The sequence below is a fragment of the Archocentrus centrarchus genome, chromosome 5, assembly GCF_007364275.1.
Source record: "Archocentrus centrarchus isolate MPI-CPG fArcCen1 chromosome 5, fArcCen1, whole genome shotgun sequence".
NCBI classification, from domain to species: Eukaryota; Metazoa; Chordata; class Actinopteri; order Cichliformes; family Cichlidae; genus Archocentrus; species Archocentrus centrarchus.
Window position 1 is genome coordinate 13,606,272 of NC_044350.1, and position 17,468 is coordinate 13,623,739.

Consider the following 17,468-nt stretch of genomic DNA (forward strand, 5'->3'; position numbering starts at 1 on the left):
GAACTAATTAGTTTTGAATGAGATACCCATACAGCTGATTGGAGTTCCAGTTGTTAATGGCTCAAGAATACTATAATGCACAACTAAACAGATCCTCAGTTCCATCAGGCTTTCAATAATTTGCAGCATTTCATCAATAACATAGTCTGAGTAAAAGTCTCAAAGTGCTGTTAATGTTGAATCTAGCCACATCATTTTATTGCCTAAACTTAGCTAAACAGTGACAGAAAAGGTAGAGCTAAAAACTAAAATGTACAACAAAGCAGTCTCAGAGAGGACGTGAATGCTTGTCTTTTGGTTGGTGAGCTTATGATGGTGTCATGTGGCACCGCACCTGGCTCCTAATACAGACTTTTGTAGGTTTGTGTTCTTCCTTGGGTAGTAAAATGACATTAAACGAGTATCTTGCTACATTGGAAAAAGCATGGCACATGGACACCACCTGCTTCAGCTTCAGCGTATGATAGGTGGGAGTGACAATGCATTTGTTTAATTTAACACATTTCTGAATCCTTGACAAACTGTACCTGTTAAAAGCTGTTTGTTGACACTCTAAACCCAAAATTCAAAATAAAATCTGGTATTAACATTTTCATTACAAGTGAGAGTCCCAAAAAAAAAAAAAATGAATGAACACAGTCTAACAGCATCATTGTTTATACAAACTGTTGGGCCGTCAGCATCTTGTAGTGAATGATGCATGATTGAATTCACTCCTCAGAGTAGATGTAAAATTGTTTGCCTATTCTCAGGCCGCAGGGCTATTTCAGCTCTGGCTCTGAGCCCCACAGTGCGGGATAGGATGATTGGGCAAGATGGGCATGTGTGGTACAGCAAAGCTGGAGAGTGTGAAAAGTGTGTGGGTGAGATGACTGGTTTTGATTATGGAGCTACCAACCCCCTAAGGGAAAATAGATAATGAATGAGTGAAAAAATGTGTGTGTGAGAGTGTGCGCGTGCATGTGTGAGTGTGTGATTGTGTCAGTGCCTGTATTGTTCTCTAGGCTGCCTATGTGATTGCATATGTGATGGTTTAGGACAGTTATTGTTATGGATCATATCTGAACTCAAACAAATAACTGCACATATAGCTGAATAAACAGTTTTTCTGGCATCTCTCAAAATAAGTTAGTTCCCCACTCAAGGGATAGCTGTAATAATAGTATAGCAGTTTCTTACCCTTACGATACACTGAAAAGGGCAAAAACTCCTTTCGTGTGAAGAAGAAATGCCAAATACATCACAAAGATCTGATCAGCCAATTGCATAGCAGCAGCTCAGTGCATTTAGGCATGTAGACATAGTCAAGAGGAGCTGCTGAAGTTTAAACTGAGCATCAGAATGAGGAAGAATGGCGATTTAAGTGACTTTGAATGAGTGCCACAGGCTGTTCTGAGTATTTCAGAAATGGTTGATCTTCTTAGATTTTTCCACAAAACTATCTCAGAAATGGTCTGAAAAGGAGAACAAATCCAGTGAATGGCTGTTCCCTGGGAGGAAATGCCTTGTAGATGTCACAGTTTAAAGGAGAATAGCCAAACTGCTTTGAGCTGACAGGAAGGCAACAGCAACTCAAATAACCACTCATTATAACCAAGATAAGCAGAAGAGCATCTCTAAATGCACAAAGTGTTAATCCTTAAAGCAAATGAGCCACAGCAGCAGAAGACCACATCAAGTACCAGTACTGCTAAGAACAGGAGACTCACATAGGCTCACTAAAAATAGAGATTGGAGAAATGTTGCCTGGTTTGGTAAGTCTTCATTTCTGCTGTAACATTCGGATGGTAGAGCCAGAATTTGGCATAAACAACACAAATGCATGGATCCATCTTTCCTTTTGTCAGTTGTTCAGGCTGGTGTGGGGGACATTTTCTTGGCACACTTTGGGTCCCTTGCTGACCATGTCTACAGTGTGCCCATCTTCTGATGGTTACTTTCAGCAGGGTCACACACCATGTCACAAGACATATAGTTCACTGTACTCAAATGGTCTCCACAGTCACCAGATCTTAATCCAATAGAGCACCTTTGGAATCTGGTGGAATGGGGGTCATATCATGGATGGACAGCCAACAAATCTGCAGCAACCATGTGATGCTAACTCATGGACAACATGGAACAATACAACTTTTAAATATTAGCGCATTAGTCTGCTTAGCTTAGCATCTGGAGTAGAACCACTCTGAAGGAACAGAGCCTCAGATTTGCAAACATTCTTTAGATTCTTACTCTTAACATTGTTAAGATGTATGTGTATTGTTTGTGCCAGTGAGTGATTTGAGGCGCAGTCTTTGTGAAAACCAGGGTAGCTCATTAGCTAAAAGGGCACATCTCAGGGGCAGGCAGAGGTGGACATCTGACAATGAAATCTTCACTCTACACTGACCCACTTCACTGATTCACATTTTACGATGGCTTGCTCTGAAGCAGTTTCCAAACTTTTTTCTCCCAGGATATTAGTTTTACTGTATGCGCTTGCTCTCATTTCCATTTTGCTTTTCATCTCAAGAATCTTGCTGCATTTGCATGAAGTTGTAGAGGCGGAAAACTAGAACTTTCTTGGTAGCTTTTCAGTTGGAGAGAAGCAGATGCTCTTTCCTGTTTATTGGGGGGGAGCTGATTTATGCTGTGTGAAGAGCACAGTGTGAAATTTCCCTTTATACCTGACAATTTTGAAAGTCAAAACATTTTTCAGCTCACAAAAAAACAGATGACGCAAACTATAAACATTCAATAAACTGCATTTTGTTGGGGCTGTAACCATACAGTATGCTCTGTTGCCTGTTACATGACCTCTGTTGTTTTCAGACACAGTACAGACTGTGCTGTTAGGAATTTTGTGACAATCCCAAGCTTCCCTGCCAGGCTGCGAACTCACTGTGTCTGTCTGGCAGGCTGAGCAGGAATCTCCCCAGAGGAAGTCGAGGGCTGAATAATTCAACAGCTGGTGGGAAAAACGATCTTGCTCCGTTCTGCCATCGATCTGACACTAAAGCAGTACCAGCACTACAGTTTGGACTCATATGATTGAAGCTATGAGGAGAGCCTTATTTATGAATTGCTGCTGCTAGTGGTTTTGTTATTGGTGTAAGATGGATGAGAGAATCTTATTTGTAAGCAAGGTATTGCCAATTATATTAAACTTCACAGTGTACGGATGACATGTATCATCTGGATGTCATGTATCGAAGAACATGTAGAATATATTACATTTTTCTATCAGGAAAATAAGACATACAAGTAATAAAGACAAATGACATGACAGTAAAAATTTAAGCGACAGAAATGAAGGACCAGTGAATGATCTGTGATGCATCATCTAGCTGTAATAACACTCTGCTCCCTGTGCTTTATCCAGTGCTGCTCTTCCTGTCTTATAAACCAATTACCCTACTTCTACCTCCACATTTTCTTATATTGCTTCCTCTATATTACCCTCCTCATCTATTCACTCCTTTCTCTGTTCATATCCCACTGTCTTCTAACTTACCAAAGTGAACTCAATTCTCCACTCTATTTTCTTTCACTGTTTTCCCCTCCCTATTCCTCAGTACCCCTTATCCCTCCCTCTATTAACCACTACTACCAATCATCTTGTTCCTGGGAGGGCTTTTTTCTTCGAGAAGGGTACATTTTCATAACCAAGATATTACAATCCACCCTTGCTTAAATGTCCTTGAGGAAAAAAACAAAACAAAAAAAAAACACTTAACTTGTTTCTGTTTTTCTTTAGTGACAGATTGTCCTCATATTTTCAAAACAGCAGGCTTTTAGTAGCTTAAAAAAGCTATTTCATTTTTTTTTTTGTTTTTTACCAAAACTAATTCAAAGGTTCAAACATGCTGGCTGGCTGGCTTGTGCCTGGAGATTGCGTGATTTTCCTGTTAAGTAGTTTTTTTGGGTGCTCGGCTTTTCATTCAAAAGCAGCCATAGACCTACCAAAACATAGAGTAATCAATGCTAGAGCTTCAAGCTGTGGGGCTATGGTTTCAAAATAGTGTGCTATTTGAAAGTTGAACTGGTTACAGTCAGACTGAGAAGAGCTAAAAGTAATTATAACCAAGGCGAATTTTAAAAATATGTCTAGAGACATCAGCAGACATAGCTGTTATACCCTGCGGTTTGCGGTAACTCAATACACCTGACCTGATTCCATTAATCTGATCAATAATTGGAGAGGAAATAAATAAAGCAGCTGATAAATTACAGCCTGGATTGCAGACTTCTGTAGACTAACACGTACCATTAAAGATATTTATGGGCCCAGCGGTTCGATGAGGAATTAAAATAACATGGACTGATGGATGGCGGAAATTTCATTGACAAAGATATTACAAAGTTAAAGAATTCTGGGTCAAAATAAATAAGAAAATAAGGAAACTGTATTAAAAAATAAAATAAATTAAATAAAAAGCGTGACAGTCATAAAATACTGTGAATTTGGTGGAGACTGTAATGCAGAGTAACGTGCAAAGTAATGAAATAAATGCAATTCACGCTGAAATCATATCACAAAACATCTTAATATACATGGTTTTAAAAATAGTGAAAAAGTATTACTCATGTATTAATCATCAAAAAGGATTCTCTGGTGTGTAAGGGTTGGGTTAGGGTAAAAGTTTCATGTGAAATGATGATATTACAGCATGAGAGCCTTTCTATTTCCACTGGTTTTGTCTTTAATTGTGTCAGTTATGATTTTATCTGCAGCACATGCATATTATAATGTATTATGTTAGTGGATTGTAAAGCACGTGTATACATTTGTTCTCTCCATGTGGATGGCAGAAAGAATGGGATCCACTGCCATGCAAAGGTTAACGGGCATCTAAATAAAGAAACATGTTTTGAATCCGTTTAGCTTCATTTCACTTGGGCCATTATCTACTCAGTGATTCTGAAGAGGATAAATATCCAGCTCGGTGCACTCCTTTTCTATAGTAACACAAACAAACAAACCTCCCCCTTCATCTTGACTTGTGTTGCATTGTGTGCAAGCGAGAGGTCAAACAGAGAGCCTGTGCGCGTATGCATTCCATATAGACTCATCCCCCACACACGAACTGCCCTTCGTGCACCGGAAAAATACACCCTCAGTGTTAACCTTTTGCTCACAGTCTTTTCTTGGGCATACATTTCCAGGGAATACTGTGCTGGAAATATTGTTAAAATGTGTGCAACACAGTAACAAAGTACATTGGCTACAGACACACCGGCTCCAGTAAGACTTGCATTCAGATTGCTACAGCCACAGCACAATAGCAAGAATGTCCATATATTTATGCCACAACAGCAACTGCACAGTGTGCCATACTCTGCAAACCACGCCCACTCCAGGGGAAACATTCAACCTCACAATATGAAATTATAATCAAATATTGGGTAAAAATATTACCTCCCGCCCATATTTTAGCACCCCATGTCTAGTTAGCTGTTAGAAAGCTCGTGTGCTGGCAAGCTGCTGTAGTTAGCTAAGGCACTTGCCAAGTCAGTGGAGAGCACCAAATTGTTTCCTCTAAAATGGATATTACATACATACAAAAATAGCATCATGTGAAGTCGTTTTACAATTAAGCAGCTTCTCTATGAGCTCCCAAAGTTTTACTTTATAGCCAGCAGCAGCCTTTTTTGCTGACTTGTGCTCTTATCCAAGTCAAGAAATCTCATAAGCTCGATTTATATGCCTTGAAATGCCTCTTCAAAACCAGCCACTCATCCCTAGATATTTATCATCTTCCTCTCAGCCTGCACTCAGAGTGGTAAAAGGCTGGAGCGATGAGGAACCTCCTGCAGATTTGAGGAAAGGAGCTGTCTAATTATTGCGGCTTGTTTCAGATCTCTGTAAATAAAGTCAGCATTGTCTGTGTGTCTGTATAGCAGGCACTCTTTTCTTCTCCCTGTGCAAGAGGAGCTCCGTTATAGTCAGTCAGTCTATTTCTGATATAATCTCAGAGGACTTCATTTTTCTCCCGTACTCTGTCTCTCTTTCTGACTCCATCTTACACACACACAGACAGGCATCCTGACACACCTTCTCTCCTTTCCATCGCTTGTTCTTACATTACATTTTCTCTTACATTCATACTCTCTTGATTTCACCGATTCCCTTGTGCACAGAGACATACATACCAAAATCCTGCCCCCGCTGCCTGTGCGCATCTCATATCTTTTCATAGCCTCATTTACATAAGGAAGTTGTGTTTCAGGAAGTTAGTTTGAAACCCCTTAAGTACTGAGAATCCCTTTGAAATGTATTATGTAACACCTAATGCAAATCTGGTGACACATTGTAAATATTTTATGTCATAGCAGTAGTTGTTGATGCCCTGGCAAAAAGTTTTTTCTTGATTTAAAAGGCGTATTCAAGACTAGAACAGCACAGCCCATAGATCTAACTGAAAAATCCCCTTTTGTCATCACAATGGAGAAATGTAGCATTTTAATAAAAGCCCCCCCCCCCCCCCCCCCCCCCCCCCCCCCCCCCCAGTGTCTTGCTTTGCCTTGTAAAATGCAGTGACCTCAAATTGCTGAAATTTCATGTGTGTGGGAAAGGATCAGGAGATTTCACTATTACTAGGAAAGCACTGTATTTCACAGTAATTACCACAGTCTGAAATCCTACTGACATATTCTCCTTAAGAATAAAGCCTTGAAGCTACATCAGTTTAACTTTACTGAGCTTGTGTGAACCCAGTCCACCCTTGCAATGAATCTCTGGGAGCATTGTTTTAGATGAGCACCTCATCTGAAGGAATTTTGGGGTTTCAGATTTAAGGACCGTTATTGTCTTGGGGCTGGTGTGCAGGAAGGTTCTGCTGTGGGTTCTGCTGCTGACATGGTTAGAAAGAATTGCTTTGATGAGGTTTTGTTACAGTAGACCTAGTTTTGAATAAACCCGGGCTGCGCTCCCGCTGGGTGGAAGTTGTGCTCTGTTTGAAAGTTAATACTGCCTTTTGTTATGCTTTTGTCCCACTGACTGAGTGCCTTTATAGTCAATATATTTCTGCAGGTGTGAAAATGTGACTCCCTAATGAAATTACTTTTTGATAATCTTTAGTACCCAAAACAATGACACACCTCAATGAACAGCATTAAATATGTTTTTAATTAAAAAATATAATGCAGCGCAGTACATGGGTGGTTAAAGTATCCATACTCAAATATATATAATCTTTTTAAAATGTTTTTTTTATTTAAATACACACTGAGAGTCTTGCTCTTTAAAGAAAAAGATAAAAATTGAGCTTCTGTTACAGAACATGTTCGCCTTCAAAACTTCTAAATCAACATATGTGAGTTATTCTTTCTTTTATATCTTAAGGAAGAGAAGAAAGTTGCTATATTTAACATCTAATCATCCTGAGCCATTATCTGTAATGCATGAATCAGTTCTACATTTGGACAGTAAACTAAAAAGACAATTGTCATTAATATGTCTTTGTGTTTTGAAGATGTTTCAATATATCAAAGCTGGCATGAAATTTGCTCAGTCTGAGGTCTACATCACAGGATTTATGTACTTAAGGTAACTGGAAAACTCAATTGTTTATCCTTTTCTATTTATATAATTATATTAGTGTTTAATTGAGCTGTAACTATGGAGTGTTTTTTTTTTTTTTTGGCGCTGCTTTTTTTTTTTTCATTTTATAAATGTCTACAAGCTTTTCAGACTAGCTGAGCTTTTCTTCACAAACACAATAATGACAGTTTGGTCATCCACTGATGGCAAATACACATCCCTTTATGACCACAAGTTACACTGTGGTCATAAAGGGATGTACATGGTCAGCAACAATACTCAGGTAGGCGGTGGTGATTAAACAATTCCCAATTGGTATTAAGGGCCCCAAAGTGTGCCAAGAACATATCCTCCCACTCTTATACCACTCCTAGCAGCTCCTTGAACCTTTGATACAAGGCAGGATGGATCCATGCTTTCATGTTGCTTATGCCAAAGTCCAATCCTACCATCTGAATGTCGCAGCAGAAACTGAGAATCAGACCAGGAAATGTTTTCTGGTCTTCCGTCGTCTAATTTTGATGTGTCCATGCAAACTGTAGCCATAGTTTCCTGTTCTTAGCTGACAGGAGTCACACCCAGTGTGGTCTTCTGCTGCTGTAGCCCATCTGCTTCAACACCCACCCAAAAAACACCCACATCATACTCAGGGTGCTACCTATGGATTGAATCTGTATAATTTAATGTATTTCACCATGGTAACATATGTTGCTTGCCTATCATGCTCTATAGTTAGTTGACCCCCCCCCCCCACCCCCCATCTTCTACAACAATTATTTATCTGAAAATATGACACTGCTGCTCCCAGAGGACCCCATACATGTGGTTTACAGCTGAATAAGCAGAAGCAAAATGATGTACTCCCTCAAGACACAAAGAGGGCGTACTGTGTTTAAATGAGCAGATTGCATCAATTGATATTCATAGCAATATAGTTTGTAGAGCGACAGATGCTGTTTCAATCATAGTTTGTTTGATTACAGATATCCTGTGTGCATTGAATGTTTTATTCACCACCAGTCTTTACACCTCAAATGCTACGAATGTAAAAGATGGCTTCTCGTAAAACCCCCAAATAAAACACTGATTTATAAAGTCAGAATGGAATTTTCTGGTGGCCTTATAGGACTGCAAGAATGATTAAAGTTCTAGATTAAATCTGCACAGCTTTAGCTGCAGCATGTGGATAACATAGTGCCAAGAAAATGTTTTAAAACATCAAAGCACCAAAACCAATAATAATATATAACCAATATACCATCAAAACTGTCAACATTTTTTTTTTTTTGCTGATAATCCATAAATGTTTTTCTCACATACTGCATGAAGCACTCAACTGCAGTTTTCCCACATTTGAACCTGTGCCCGCTGGCTTGTAATAGCCGACTTGGACAGAGTGATTTAATCTGACTACAGGTCACAACTGAAAAGATATGCCTTGATTGACTGCTTGGGGAAAGAAATGCAGCTGCATGGGGATGAAAGTAGTTTGGGGCTGTATTTACGATAAGAGATAATGGAAAGACCATTAGAAGGATAATAAACCATTGACAGATAAACAGGAGGGGAAATGACAGAGATATAGAGGAGGATATAGTGAATGATGCACAGGCTGATTCATTTTAGATCAGTGAGTGGGGAAAAAACATGAACTTCATTAGGAATGAGAGGTTAAAGGGGAGGGAAAACTACCATTTGGTGGGCTCCTTGGATGATTGGTCGGTAACTTATTTTTGCACATTTCTAATATGCTCACTGTTACAGAGACACTCAGCAATAATTACTGTAATGAAACAGTGTAAAGAAAGAAAGTGTCCTTACATCATATTTATTTTACAGCTATAAAAGTTAGCATTTATAGTCTTCATGCAAGACAGCACATGTTAGCAAGTAGCAGTGATAGGATGATGTGTTTTAGTTAGTCAGTCACAGTCGTATCATTTACATACTAGTTCCCAGTCCGCGGACTTACCACACACCAAATAAATAGCTTAACTGAACATGTACAAAAACAAAATATATTGCACTGTGTACAGAATGACTTTGCCTTCAGTCCCAAGATAAGTAAGAGAATAAAATCAATCAGTGTCAGGTCTTTGATTCTGATCACTTTGTACCAGTTAATGTTCACACCTGTGTTGAGAATATTTTTTAGTGGTCCTAGAGTTTCAGACATTTATTATGTGTAAGATTTCCAGAGTAATTTACCAGAGGCCTCCCATTCAAACAGCAACAACAATGAAGCATGAATAAATATGATATGCACTAATATACTATTGAGGGTTGTTAGGGTGAGCTGGTGGATGGAAAGGGCCCAGATGCAACTAAATATGTATTTGGATAAGGGCTGAATAAATTAAAATGAACAAAGCATCCAATTATTAATAACAATGCATTCCTGAGACAGTTTTGCATACAAGCATTGTTATCTGAAACTAACTTGATGGGTTCCCCCCTTTCACTAAAACTAGAGTTGCAGCAGTGCAGGATTTCTAATTTAGTTGTCTAACTTTAGTAGCATCAAATACATTTTCTTAAATTTAGACTGAACTGCAACAAAAAGTGTTTTTCCAGGGATATTAGACTGTGATACTTCAGTCAAACGTTAAGACTTTTTGACAAACACAGAGAATTGTAGCTCAGAATATTTTTCTAGCCTAAATGTAAGATGAAAAACCAAACATTTCAGGACTTTGTGTGTTCTTGCTTCTTTATCAGTAACTCACTTCTCACCTTGCTCTTGAAAGCTCTTAGAGGAGGAAGAGAAAATATGGGAACAGAGGAGAAATCAAAACAGATTAATGTGGATGAAAGAACACAGCTTCAGGTATGAGGCGACCGAAATTGCAGAAGAAAATGAGACGAGAAAGAAACAGAAGCAAGAATCAGAGGAGACACCAGGCTTTGTCATCTTGAGTGAAGGCTCTTGTGTCACTGTCGTGACCGAGCGAGCAAGAGGAAACGCGAAGGGTAATAGTGCTCGGAACATAGCAGCCCCTGGCAAACATTATGAAAAGGTCAAACTTGATGGAGGTGTGACACAACGCTCGAAACATGGGGGAGAGATTAAGTTAGAGAAAGTCAAATTCATAAAAAATGCATTAAAATCAGGCAAGAATAGATCAAGAGAGACAGGGTGGAAAAAGCTAAAAGGAAAGCACATGAAAAAAAAAGCAGGCAAATAATTAATACAAAGAACAGAGTTTTACTGGCAGGAGCTGACTGTCAATCACAGAGTTTTATGTTCCCAAAGGATGTTTGCTTCGGTGCAGCCTACAAAAGCACCCTCCGTCCTTCGTGCTGCACACACTTCAAAAGAAGAGAACACCTCTCTGTCCGGAGTCAAATAGTGTTTAATTGCACTCTGTTATCTCAGATAAAAGACTCCTGTACATCTCTGAACCCATTAGTGTTTGGGTGAATTACTGTTACGTGATTTTGTTTGTGATTTTAGCAAATCATAAATGATAGCACAATGAAAGGCCTTGTATGTTTCAAGACTAATTTTTTCCACATTAAAGATCAAAACATCTAAAACCCTTATGAAAGCTGGAGAGAAAATGTGATTAATGCTGCTATTATAGTCATTTAACTTTAGCTTTAGTGAGGCACGTGTTGATATTTCTATTTGCAGTACATTTTAAGTAACAAGGTAGTGTGGATTCATGCAGTCAGAGATGTTCACTCTAATTTGATTGCATGTAAATCTTACATTGGTATACATTACCTTTATACAAGCATATTTTCCTTAATGATTATTCATTTTCATAAAAACTTTGATTTTATCTATTTCAGCTGCATTTTACTCAAAATTACTGCTTCAGGTTTATGTGGGCCAAGAATAATTTCTTTTTGAGTGTATAAACATTTTTGTCTGTCAAAAAAATACACAAATAAACCCCTATAAAATACTTTCACAGTACAATATCTGACAATAGTCCTTAAAAGATTTTTGATATACTGTTTGGTTATATGCAGACTGTATGGTTAAGCCTTGTCTGGTTCATTAATTCTTGTCATGTATAAAGTGGATCGCAGCACTTCGAAAAAAATAAAATCTGTGTAAAAAAAAGAGAAAAAGTTAGAGATGTTATGTGAAGGACACTGGAGGATGGAGTGGGACACGTACAGTAGGCGGAGAAACAAAGCACGAACAAGATCCTTGACAGTGACCTTTTTGTGCTTTTTCCATGCATATACAAGCCTATAATTTTGCGTCTGCAACCTTTGCTGTAAGTCAGCGCTGCAGGCCCTCATCAAACTTCAGTTTAAGGGGATTCTTACATTGCGATCTATAACAGGGAAATGACTGTAATTATGTCTGCCGGGACGAGCTGCCAAAGGTGGCAGTTCCTAATAAATACATTAGTCTGGAAATTAATTACATTGTACAATGTACGATTAAAAATCTTTGACATATTTTTTAAACCACTCTTTCTCCAATAACTAAAACAAAACACCCCCACCCACCCACCCCAAAAAGACACTGTGATTAAGTTACATGAAATCTTTGTTCTTTAATATGAAAGATGCGAACGTGTGAGGTTGAATGTTACATGCCATCACAAAGAGAGTGCCAAGGTGGGAGGGCAGAGACAGAGATGAGCAAATGAGATGCAAACATAGAGACATGTTAGCAATCATGCTGCCATTGTGCAAAATCCAACCCAGCAATTTTCTGTGTTGATATTCCTGCTAGCCAGTTGATTTCATTGTCTGTGAATGAACAAAATAATGTGTTTGTTTGCGCACGTCAAAGACTTGACACTTCAATCACATGTGCACACATGGGGATTGTAAATGTGAAAATAATCTTACACTCTTAGTGAACTTTTCATTTCTAAAGAGAGAGTAAGAGTCCTTTACATATAAATGAATGTCTATTACAGCGTTTGACAAACAGTGCTGATTAAGGCCATCAGGTTAATCTCTCTGTATTTCACCCAATGCCAAAGTTTTGAACATGTTTGTCTGCAGATCCTCAGATCGGTGCACTGGGAGTGCGTTTTATGATAACTGGCAATGAGCTGAAGAGTGGCACGACAGTAGAAATGGAGGCAGAGTAGGTTATAGCAACAAGGGTTGTGTTTGAAATGATTCACTCATTCACTGCTCCCTATTCCTTTTTTAGTGAGTTTTATGTAGGGGACCATATAATGATGGACAAAATGAAAAAAAAAAAAAAAAACTATTACTGAGTGTATCATCCCAAATAAATAATACACATACTAGCAGTTTAAAATTGTGTACAATGGTTATATAGTGACCACCGGATGTACGCTGCTTTTGGCAAGTCTTTCTGGTATACTACACCTTACACTGGGGATAATAATAGTAATAATAATAATAATCAGTATACACTGTACACAATGCTTCAGGTAAAAAAGGAAGACAGGCCAAAAAAGAAAGTGATTAATGGGGAGACAAACATTTTGTAGTGTTGCAGACACCCATGTTTACTTCATGAGTGGGTCTTATGTGTGCTCCCTTCCCGCTGCCACGCCTCCCTCACGGCATTAGACTTTCAAGACTTTTTTAGTCCTTGTTATATTTGTTGGTTTTGTTCTTTCTTTGTGTTTCTAATTTGTCTGCTTCTTGTCTCTATTATCATGTTTAGTGTTAGTTTTCATGTCTCAGTGTTAGTTATTGTCTTTTGTTACTTCCTGTTTAACTTTGAAGGTTTGGTAAAAGGCTTGTTCTAGTTTTACTTTCTGCCCCACCCTCACTGGTTTCATCTGTGTTTGATTTCTGTCCTGTGCCCACCTGTGTCTAATGACCCGTCTCCCCTGAGTGCGCACACATAGTTCCATCTTTGCCTTGTCTTTGTGAGTTCTTCTGTTGTGCTCTTGTTCTTCATGTTTGATTTGTTTGTTGTTTTCTTCCTGTTTTGTGTACCCTTCTGGACTTTGCAACAGTTTGGACTTTATCCTGATCCCTGGTATAGATGGTGCTTTTGGTACTGCTCTAATATGTATTTTCCCCAAAACAACTGTCATTCCAGGTTTTCCACCACTTCAACTGTTTTATACTCTGTGATAATGTTGATCATAATCAGTCTAACCAAAGACCCACCTCCTTAACTTTTTATAATTTTTAAAAAATTTTTAATTTACTTTCTTGGGACCTGGTGTTTGTCCCCTTGAGGAAGCCAGGTCCCCATAATGTGACTGCTAATATTTGAACACATTCAGGTCCCTGCAACATGAGTCATACCTGGACCACAGAAACACTTGACTTGAATAAATGAACAGAGCTGACAGCAGAACAGGAGCCACTACTGAAGATTGATGTTGAGAGTGGGGTGGCTTATTGTTTTCCTTCTTCTGTTAATGTTGGCTTGCATCTAATTTGATATCTAATTATTTGCAAGGTGTCATGGTTAGTATTTGATGCCAGGAGTGGCGGTGAAAAATAGCTGTTGCAATGAGGGGAACTTCTTAATGGTCTCTTATCAGAGTAGAGTTTTGCATGTTTGATGTGAATCTACAGTCAGAGGGGGAAGAGTGGAAGCTGAGAGAGAGACAGATGAAATGTGATGCAACACACAAAAAAAGTCCCAAGAGAGTTACCAAAGCCTACAATGTGACTAAAACTTAAACTAGATACCAGAAGAAAATAAAAAAGGGAAAACAGAGAAAACCGAGGCTGTAGAGGCTGAGCACAAAAAAAAGAACCTCAAAGTGATCTGAATCAGCAGATCAGATAACTTTCTTTAAAACTGTGAGAGAAAGCATTGGCCTTGGGACTTCATTTATCGAGTGGGCTTCTAGTTAATGATAGCAGTTTAAACATAACAGGATTATACTGTGTGCACATAAATTTTAGGACATAGTTGAGTATAAGCAAAAAAAAGATTTTGACTTTATTATGTCAGACTTGCATCGAGTTGACAGCATGAGTAACAATTGTTGCTTTACTTCTTCCCTCTTTTTCCAGAAATCTGCTGGATAAAGACACATTCTCAAAGTCAGATCCAAGTGAGTATTCTGTAAAAACTGCACTTCTGCTATTTCTGGTACTTTATTATTTTTAAATGCTGCTGCCGTCTGGTTCTAGTTGTGCCTTTTCTTCTTCTCCTCTGTGTGGCTTTTGTCAATATGTCGCCTTATAATTTGGGAAATCTTTTTTCCCCTCAGTGTGCCGTGGCTGTTTGTTCACTGTACTGGAGCTAAAACCCTCACATTGATTTCCCATTTGGAATTCGCCTCCATTTTTCTAATTCTCAGCCTCTTCTTTTCTCTTTCTTTCACAAAATTCCCCCTTTTTGTCCCTCTCTGGTATGTTTTCACAGTGTGCGTGCTCTATACACAAGGTGTTGAAACCAAACAGTGGAGAGAGGTGAGTGTACACACAAACATGCACACACAAATCAAAAAAGAAAGGCCTTACAGTACGTCCAATTAAGTCCTTGTCGTGGTCTCTGTGTGCAGAGGGGTAGAGTGGTGGCACCGCAGTTAAGACATTCACCTCTGTTTTTTTTTTTCACCCTTTTCTCTGAGTGTTTTTTGACAATTCATTAAATTTGTTCAAACATCAGTTGTCTGAAAATGCCAAAGAAATATTCCCTAATTGGAGACTTCAACCAACAACAAAACCCCTCACACCGTGAGGATCAATATGCTGACATTTTGGGGACTAAACAGCACACTGGAGATTCGTTAATCCGCTTCTTAGTGTACCTTATTTGGTTTATGCAGCACTACCATCAGCGCTCTACTTGTCTTCTCACCATTCTGTTTGTCCAGTTAATGAAACCCAATTATTTGGATTCCAGGTAGAATTAAACCCAGCTAACCACTTATTGATAAAAAAATAAATACGTGAAAGGAACTGAGGCACTGCTAAATAAAATATTAAAGCTGAACTCTGTACCTCTATGTTCCAGACTTTTCAAACAGTGATAAGTAGCATAAATTATTATGGAAGACTGAGCTAGTGCAAAAACTGTCAAATGTGGCAGATAATGAAGATTTTAATAATAATAATAATAATAATTTCATTTCAAAAGAATGTAGCTGACAATATTCAGCATGTTTCCTGTTGTTAAGATCATTGAAAGACCAAAATCAACAGTGAGTAGACATAAGCACAGTTTGTGTGGTGTAAGACTGACATAGTCCATTAGTATTCAAAAACTATTAAAAGAAATGAGGCAAGCTGCAGCATTTTTACATAGAACATGTGCATTGTAGTTCAAATAAGAAAATACACACACTATATTTTCTGCTTTCACACACATATGGACCATTCTTAATCCATAAGGTTTAATATGATGTTGACCCACCCTTTGAAACTATAACACCTTCAACTCTTCCGGGAAGGTTTAGGAGTGTTTATGGGAGTTTTTGACCATTCTTCCAGAAGCACATTTGTGAGGTCAGACACCGATGTTGGATGAGAAGGCCTGGCTCACAGTCTCCACTCTAATTCATCCCAAAGGTGTTCTGTAGTGTTGAGGTCAGGACTCTGTGCAGGCCAGTCAAGTTCTTCCACACCAAACTCACTCATCCATGTCTTTATGGACCTTGTTTTGTGCACTGGTGTGCAGTCATGTTGGAACAGGAAGGGGCCATCCCCAAACTGTTCCCACAAAGTTGGGAGCATGAAATTGTCCAAAATGTCCTGGTATGCTGAAGCATTAAGAGTTCCTTTCAGTGGAACTAAGGGGCTGAGCCCAACTCCTGACAAACAACCTCACACCATAATCCCAGCTCCACCAAACTTTACATTTGGCACAATGCAGTCAGACAAGTGCCGTTCTCCTAGCAACCACCAAACCCAGATGGAGAAGCCTGATTCGTCACTCCAGAGAACATGATTTGACAGATCTAGTGTCCAGTGGTGGCGTGTTTTACACCACTATATCAGATGCTTTGCATTGCTCTTGGTGATGTAAGACTTGGATGCAGCTCCTCTGCCATGGAAACCCATGAAGCTCTCTACGCACTGTTCTTGAACTAATCTGAAGGCCACATGAAGTTTGGAGGTCTGTAGTGATTGACTCTGCTGAAAGTTGCCTACCTCTGCGCACTATGCACCTCAGCATCCACTGACACCAGTATGTGATTTTACGTGGCCTACAACTTTGTGGCTGAGTTTCTGACATTCCCATCACTTCCACTTTGTTATAATACCACTAACAGGACTGGACATGTTACACAGGTTCTCACGGCTGGTGCAGGCAAGGCAGGGAGGACCTCAGTGCAGAACATGGCGAGAGCAGATTTATGCGTAGATTTTCTTGTTAATACTCTGATCCAAAGAACTCAAAACTAGAAACTTGAAAACTTGAAACTTGAAAACAGAACACACAGCGGTCGTCACATGGACATAGTTCTTCTTCCTGCTCTTGTCGGAGACGGTCGCACTATCTTTCTCTCCCTGCCCTCCCCATCTCTCCGCTTGCTGCTTGCTGTGAGAGCGTCTTTTACACACTGTCCGAATAAGAACAAGATTGAAACATGGATCTGGCAAACTGGGCATTCTCCATCATTGATCGAATTTTTTCCACTATGAGATCCGGGACAGGGGAGCCTGCGTGTCCGAGTGGAACAGACCCGGTTGGATACGTCATCGACTCTTGGAGCTCGTGGAGACCTGTGTGCTTCTCAGCCCTTGCAGTGGAAGATGTGGAAGACGCATATATATTCGGCTTTTTGGTAGCGGTATCTTCTCTGTTTGGGCTCGGTGGATACCTGCTTTACTGGCAAATTAAGAAAATCTGGACGGCGGTTCGACATCTGCAGAGGCTGCCGACCCAGGTGGAAGGGCTGAGCAGAGCCGTACAAACTCAGACTCAAAGCCTGGTGGACCTGAGCCGCAAGATTAGCGAGCTCGCAGGCGAGAGGGGTTAGATCAGGAGATATAGTTCGGTTCTGCACAGTGAGGACGGTAATCAACGAATTTGGAATATTGGATTTTTGAATGGTTTCCCAGTAAGACTGAA

The 17,468-nt window shown here is 39.4% G+C and overlaps 1 protein-coding gene across 1 annotated transcript in view; it reads left to right on the forward strand.

Moving 5' to 3' along the window:
* Positions 1–17,468, forward strand: part of cpne5b (copine Vb) — a 130,836-nt gene that overhangs the window by 12,966 nt on the left and 100,402 nt on the right. Inside the window, exons 2-3 of the mRNA XM_030729135.1 lie at positions 14,459–14,499; positions 14,814–14,860. Coding sequence (XP_030584995.1) covers positions 14,459–14,499; positions 14,814–14,860 — 88 coding nt within the window. The remainder of the gene's footprint in view (positions 1–14,458; positions 14,500–14,813; positions 14,861–17,468) is intronic.